The sequence below is a fragment of the Limulus polyphemus genome, unplaced genomic scaffold, assembly GCF_000517525.1.
Source record: "Limulus polyphemus unplaced genomic scaffold, Limulus_polyphemus-2.1.2 Scaffold3900, whole genome shotgun sequence".
Lineage (NCBI taxonomy): Eukaryota > Metazoa > Arthropoda > Merostomata > Xiphosura > Limulidae > Limulus > Limulus polyphemus.
In genome coordinates, this window is record NW_013669510.1 from 68,929 (window position 1) to 76,841 (window position 7,913).

The following is a 7,913-nucleotide window of genomic DNA, read 5'->3' on the forward strand; positions in this document are numbered from 1 at the left end:
ACAGAAAAAATTTTAGTACAAAATATTCTGCAAAAAATCTGATTTTCTGTGTACAACAACATATTTGTATATTTTGTGAAGATACACTTAAGTAAATTCTGATACACTTAATACATTCTGAGTTACATTATGTATAATTTCATGGTTACAAAGCTTATCAAAATGATCCAGCTTGTTACCATAGGGATAAAACAAACTTGGAGGCCCATGACATTGTTACAGTCAATGTTGCCATATTCAGTTATTCCCTATTTGCAAACCGTACATCTTGACAATAGCCCTGCAGCAAAGTTCACATCGCAAAAGGCTCCATTATAAGTTTGTCATATCCAAAACACAGTACTCCTCAAAGTTGCCTTTCCAAAATCAAAGTAGTGTATGAGGACAACAGCATCAACATCATCAATCTTATCACATTAAAGTCCATAGGCCCTACATCCTGTGACTTTGTATGGAAAAGCATGGATAACTATTCAATACTCCCCCTGTTTGAGGTATGACTGGAGCCTTATCTTGATGAATTCATACCTTGTTGGCCTCATTCTCAGACAGAAATCCTTCTTGATTATGTTGGGTACTGCATATTTACAGTTTTTTATATCCTTGTATAATGTATCTGGTATTTGCTCTCCTCTACCAAGAATTGTTGCTAAATCAGTAATATAGTTAATAATCCTGACACCAAACACATTATACCATATTTGATAGCACTCTTAAAAGGTCATAGTATGCACACTTTGACCCTCACCTGTACATAAAAAGTTAACAGATACAAATTTTTCTGAACATATAAGATTTCATTCTAGAGAACTGATTCACCATCTTTAAGCTAAACTATCCATTTTCTCAAAGTCGTTCTACATTATAAAATGAGCAAACTACATTTTTCAGCTTATAGGTATTATCATTCTAAGCTTGTATACATTAAACTGGTAAACATAATACTGCCACAGTAATGAAGATTTATCCTACAAATTTAATCATTTCTTAGATTTAAAAGCCCCATGTAGCTTCTAAAAATTCACAAGTATGGAACGTTTTTAAGGATGTTAAACATTCCTCTAAACAATTAGGTGGTTTAATTGACTACAGGCTCAGAAGTTTGACATCAAAGTGGTTCATGTCTACTAGATACTAGTCAGTATGAATGATCAACATTACATACACACAAATACTATTTTAACATTGAACAGACAAATTTTTTTATCCTCTTACTTGAGATTTTTGGGTCCCATGTATTGTCTTAACAGCACGATCCAATGGCTGGTTAAAAAAAAAGCCCAACTTCTGACAGATGACACTGTTCAGCACAATGGCACGAGAGTTATGCCACAAAACTAAGCGAGTCATCATGTTGATAATACTGGTGCACAATTCATTAGCCCAATTATACAAATATAAGGTAAGCTGAAGGAAGAAAAACATATATTACTATAATATAATTATGGGTGTTGTTAAAACCAAAAAATGGGATTATGATTTCTCATACTTTGGGATTCATAAAAGAAACTTAAATAAAAAACTGAAAAATTAGCTGTTCACAGGCAAGACTCCTTGGAACTGCAAGAGAAATGCAGTTTGAATTTTTCTTTGAGAATTACACTAAATAAATGTTACAAAATAGCAAAATATCAACAACTGTAAAATATTTTTAGTAAAATGTTGAAAGAGTTGGAATTATTATTTTTACAGAAATTATAAAATTTAATACATGTGCACTTAACACCTGAAAGGTTCTCACTGGTCATGATAGGGTTAAACACATTTTATACATTAACATGCCTCTTTCCGTATAAACTGTTTTCCTAAAGCTTGTTGTGGGTCTATCCCAACAGTTACATCTTTTCACATGCTGAGGACACTGAGACTGTCTAACCTGTCAATTATCTTTGTGAAATGATAAGTAGTTTCTTATGAAGACAAGTTTACCAAAAGTTCTCTCTGTTAGCTACTATTAAGAAGTTGCTAATAGCAGTTGGTATTAGTTGCTAATAGCAGTTGTACACTCTGTATACAAATTGACTATTTTGAATCAAACAGATTGTCCCGAAAATATATTATTCAGAAGCTAACACAAGTGTCTGGTCTATGAATGGGAAATAGCTCATATGCTGCCTATGTCACACTTTCTAATAATGTTCAGGAAAATGGTGGCTGTAGTACAAATACCAGTGGCTTGAGATACTTTTGGATTCTCTTTGTACTGGATAAGTACTATGTTTAGCATAGCCTGGAATCCATACTTGTAAATTTCTGACAAAGTTAGCAGTGCTTGGGTCTCAAGATGCTCAGCTATATAATGTGGTAAGCATATGGGTTTTTGATGTTTCCTGTAATCCTCCACGACATCACATCAAATCTGTAAGCAAATAAAGCAACCAAATAAATTTCATTATTCATTTCTTCAACATTCTGGCTTTTGTTTTCCAAAGATAATACTGTAATTTGGATAAGTATTACAGGACCAAGTATGTTGAGTTCTTCAGTCTGCAGCCTTTCAATGACAATGTTAGTTTTGCATCAGAGTAACCAGTTTCTTCTGTGGCATAAAGACAAAGGATAGACAAATCTGCCTTTTGTCTTTTTTTTTTGTTTTGTTTTTTTTTAGTTTGATGCTGCCACTGCTGCTACCTCAAATTGATTCTTTCATGCATTTACCATTTTAAATGATTTGCACATATGTAATGTGGAGATATTCTTCATTGTGTTTCTGCAGTTTTCATTTAAATCCTTATAAAAAAGCAAACACAGAATCTTAACATTTACTTTTTCTATTTTGTGCAGTTTTATACACTCAAAGGTTTGGTAAAACAAGAAAGCATGATCAACATCCACTCTCTAGATATTCTTCTATAAATCTATAAATAATTTAACTACTAATTTCCTCAATTCACAGAAAATAAAAAGTTTGTGCTTGGTGTACAGATAAGATCCTCCTTATTCATGTTGTCAAAATTATTTACACCAACTGCATAGGACATTTACACAGAATTTATTAATTTATTTAGCTGTACAAATTTCTGAATAAAACACTTCCCCTATTTCTCCCCATTTTCCCTTTCGTGGTCCTTGAAAATAAGAAGAACTAGCTTTTGCTCCCTTGATTGAAAAATTAACGCATGCCAACACAGTCCACATTGTATATTTGGACAGATTTGTGAATCCACTTCGAAACAGGTACAAAGAAAATTCATCTATACATAAAGTAAATTCTGAAACAATACAATCTCTTCCTTATACATCTAGACAGTATCTGCTTTGTCAACACCGGACAGCAAGTATTGACAAGCTAAGATTGGAGTAACGTGATCCCACAGGCATACATTGTAGCTATGCTTTTATGTTACGAATACCTTTAACCATTTAATAACAGAAAATGTCTAAAATGCTACAGAGATTTTTTTTATGAGAAAATTATTATTTCACAAAAAGCTTTAAACTTCTGACATACATAAAGAACTTGCTAAGTCATTCATGGTTCTTCCTGTTATTTAAGTTAATAATTAACCAAGTTAATTACAAAAATAAAAAGTTGCAACTTACTTCTTTATCAACCACAAAAAGAATGAGAAATCTCTGGCGAGGAACAAATGGAGAGGTAGCAGATTCATTGCTACAGCTCTTTGGTGACCCACCAACAGAGATGCCAGCTAGAGGAGTTGATGGGAGAGGACTGGTCACTGTGAGAAGACTTGAATGACTGACTGCTGCAGAACTGTCCCGTGACTTGTCTTGACAGAGATATGGTTGATAAAGTTGGTATGTCTTCTGTCCTATAAAATTCACAACATAGATAAAGAATCTTCAATAAAATGAAACATAACAGAAACTAAAATATTTAAAAACTAGTTACTTGTTGAATTAAAGCTAAATGAATAAACAAAGTCATACACATAACTGATTAAACAGAATTGTGCTACTGTAAATTAAGAATAAAAAAAATGACATATTTTGGCACAGTGAAAGATAAACTATTAGTTATTTCAAACAAACTATACTCTGGATAGATTTTTGAATAAAATGTAAAAGTGAAACTTATTATGCAATCTTGAAAAACAAAAGGTTTTTTACAATTTAATTTTTAAGTGCAAATAAAACACTAAAAAAAAAGATTACTTTGATTTTAAACAAATACATTTAAATTCGTATATGTAGCAAATTCAGTTGATAAACACCTCTAATTCCATAACGTGCATGATTATACTTATTTACTTATAAAGATATCAAGTTTACATATTAGACATCTTTGATGTTTTAAGTCTTCAGTACATACATACTAATTAACGATACATTATTTCAATACTATTCATAAAATTTGGTAACACCAAAATTCTAGAAACATTACATTTGATAAACTTAAAAATGCAGTTCAAACTATGCTCTAAGAAAGAACACTGACTGGTTTACTGACTTAAATTACCTTTTTGTGGTACAAATGCAGATTCCAGAAAACATGACAGTTCATCACAGCCCATGAAAGCTCGCCATTGGTTTACATTTCTCCCAACAGCTATGTAGTGTTTCTTTTCACCAGGTGGCACATCACACAACATGGTATACGGATCACCTGGTTTCCTCCCTCCCTGGGAAATATAGTATTTAAAAAATGAAAAAAAAATATACACTCAGATAAAATATTATTTAATTAAAATACTCAAAAAAGTTAAAATTTGAAAAATGTTTTGTAAGAATTATAATTACCATACACCATAGTCTACATATCATTCATTGAAATCAACACCACCAATAAGAGCTAAAGATAAATTGATTCAAATGTACTGAAAAGGTTGAAAAAACTACTTATTTTATGGAAGGCTTATACAGTTGTAAATAATTTAAAATTATATTATGAATAAAATAATTACTACATGAGACTGCTTATTAGCTTACCAAATAATACTGCCACGTGGTATTAAAAGATAAGAAATCTTCACTGCCATCTTTCAATTTGATGAAAATCTTTGGCAAAACATCAGGAGTTAGGTCATTCACAGCTGTTTGAAATTCTTTCAGAACAATTCTGATGCAATGTCGAGAGGTTACTGAAAACTTGTGCTTCACAACTGTAGGTACACCTGCAGATCACATTATTTAACGGAAAGGAAAATACTGTGGTAAAAACATCTCTCTCTCTTAATATTTGTTATACTTAACTAGTATGAAATAATTAATACATATTCTCTGGGATAAGAGACATTTTGGATTGATTTATCAATTTTAAATTAGAATATTTCTTTCTATTTTTAATACTTTACAATCACAAAATGTATCCCTGAAGAACTTTATGTTATTGTATTATACGTTTTATTAATTCTGTTAATCTATTTCTCCAGAAAAAACTACTCACTTTCAAAACATAATATCAATAATACTGGCGTGCTTCTGCATGTTCTAATATGATGCACTATGTTTCGTAAAAACACAAAAGAAGCAATCAAGTGCTATGCCACAATAAATAATATTTTCTTCATATCATACTACACTATGTTATTGCTAGTCATACTGCAGAGAAAATGAGGGGGAAATGTCACCTGCAAGCCAAATATTTCACATAACAGCATTGTGTCTGTACCTACAATAATATTTTTGCATATCATCTTTAATGCATTAAAAACTTTGGTTTACACGCATCTCTCAAGCTGTTAGTTATTAGACTTCTCAAAGCCCTTTGATATCCAGATATAACTTGACAGGCTAGTTAACATTATTTACTGTAAGCTTTATTACTAGCAATGATCACAGTTATTATTGTGTGTGTGTGTGCATTTTATTCATTTTTTAATATATAAAGATTATTTTGCATTGTTAGCTTAGTATGAAGATCTATCACTAACCTAGATCTATATCAAAGCTTTATATAAAACTTGAATTACTAGGATGATAAGCAAAAGCTTTAAATTCTTTATCAACTTTTACACCTTGTTTGTTTGTTTTTTGAATTTTGTGCAAAGCTGCACGAGGGCTATCTGCACTAGCCGTTCCTAATTTAGTAATGTAAGACTAGAGGGAAGGCAGCTAGTCATCACCGTCCACCGCCAACTCTTGAGCTACTCTTTTAACAACAAATAGTGTGATTGACCGTGACATTATAATGCCCCCATGGCTAAAAGGGCGAGCATGTTTGGTGTGACAGAGTTTCAAACCCGCGACCCTCAAATTGCGAGTCAAGCGCCCTAACCACCTGGCCATGCTGGGCCTTTACACCTTGCAAACCATCTATACATTCACGATAATGTACTACATATCTCTTGAATAAAAAAAAAAAGCTAATAATATAAAATACAAATAAGAAATGAAAAACAATTAATAACAGCTAGCAGCTTCTTACCAAGATCTTTTCCAAATTCTAAAATTGATTTCATGTCTTGATGAAGAATGGAAGACAATTTTCCTCTGTCTCCAGCTTCATAAGCATGTGTGATGTGGTGTATAGATTCAGTCTTTATATTTTTCTCCAGTTGCAGAGAGGTACTAGAGTCAACTGATATCTCAGCTGAGATACTATTTTCTGTCTGAGTAGCATCTTGAGATGAACCACCACCACCAAACTGCAAAACAAACAAACAAAAAATACACTATGCAATATACTAATTGAAGAAAGAAAAAGGAACAACTTAAGATCAGTTAACTCAAAAGCACAAGTTAAACAAAGAAAGTTTAAACATATATATCCTAAAATAGTGTATGTTTTCAGCCCAGAAATCTAATTACAAACATTGATATAATACCTGTTTTTTTGTCAGTCACTCAAATGAACAACCTACAAATATTTATGGTAGGGGTCAAATATAAAACATTTTGTCTTTTTGTTTATTGTAAAACTCTGAATTTAGAAAACAGTAGTTCAAAACCTCAAAATGAAGCACTAATGAATGTTTTCATTTAACTTCAATTGAGTAGAAATTTTATCTTTAAAAGACAATTTTTTGACAACAAAATTATGTACTGTGAATAAATGTGGGTTTCAAAATGAAAACAAATTTCCAGTATTAAAGAGTTTGGGATAAACGCTAAGCATTGCCCATCAAACCCACTGGTTTTGTTTCAGAATTTTTGCTCAAAGCTACAAGAAGGATTATGTGATATATATAGCCATATCTAATATTTAACTGATAGTTTAACTGTATAGTGAGGTTTGACTGTGAAACTTACAAAGCACTCCAAAATTTGAAGTGAGATTTTGAAGGCTACAAACCATGAATCCTCAGATTCACAGTCCAAGCACACTAAATGCTATACTAAGACTGGCCCAAAAACATTAGATAACTTCCTGAACTGAATCATGCTACAGAAAGTTAAAACTAAGGTTGAACTTACACAACCTCAACAAGATTAAGCATGATACAAATTCAAACTAGAAATAGGAAATATATGCCTCACAGAAGTGTAAGATACGAGGTATTTGCATACCACATTTTCCAAAACCAAAATATTGCTAACAATGTTTGAAATAACTTGACAATAATTTATAAGCCTGAAATTAGACTATTTAATCATTTCCCTTATTTATAATGATGCTATAGCTGTGGTGTAGTTGTTGTTGTTTTATCTTTTCAATTTTGTATTTTTCATGATGCATACCTTGGCTTAATAGTTCTTCACTTTTATCATAATGCTGTGGTTGAGAGTGTATTAACTGGCATGTCTAAGATTCATTTATTAAACAATATTATTACTGTATTTAAAAATTATTCACAAATCTTCAACAAAAAACTTAATGGGCATGAACACAAAAAAAATCCACCGTTTATGGAGGTGAGCAGCTTGCAAAAATCTTAACACAAGAAAAAGCAATAAAGTATTTTAGCAAGAACTTCTAGAGAAATATGTAAAACCAACGTATAACTAGTGTACATATATAAAGACTACTACTATACATATAACTTTTAGATATAATTACTTATATATATATA

General features: G+C 31.5%; 1 protein-coding gene across 1 annotated transcript in view; it reads right to left on the reverse strand.

Annotated features, from left to right (window-relative positions):
• The window catches only part of LOC106470247 (KICSTOR complex protein SZT2-like), a 67,431-nt gene that overhangs the window by 41,024 nt on the left and 18,494 nt on the right, over window positions 1-7,913 (reverse strand). The window contains exons 7-11 of the mRNA XM_022398846.1: window positions 6,329-6,548; window positions 4,891-5,075; window positions 4,421-4,583; window positions 3,544-3,773; window positions 1,216-1,407 (exon numbers count right to left, since the gene is read on the reverse strand). Of these exons, the coding sequence (XP_022254554.1) occupies window positions 1,216-1,407; window positions 3,544-3,773; window positions 4,421-4,583; window positions 4,891-5,075; window positions 6,329-6,548 (990 nt within the window). The remainder of the gene's footprint in view (window positions 1-1,215; window positions 1,408-3,543; window positions 3,774-4,420; window positions 4,584-4,890; window positions 5,076-6,328; window positions 6,549-7,913) is intronic.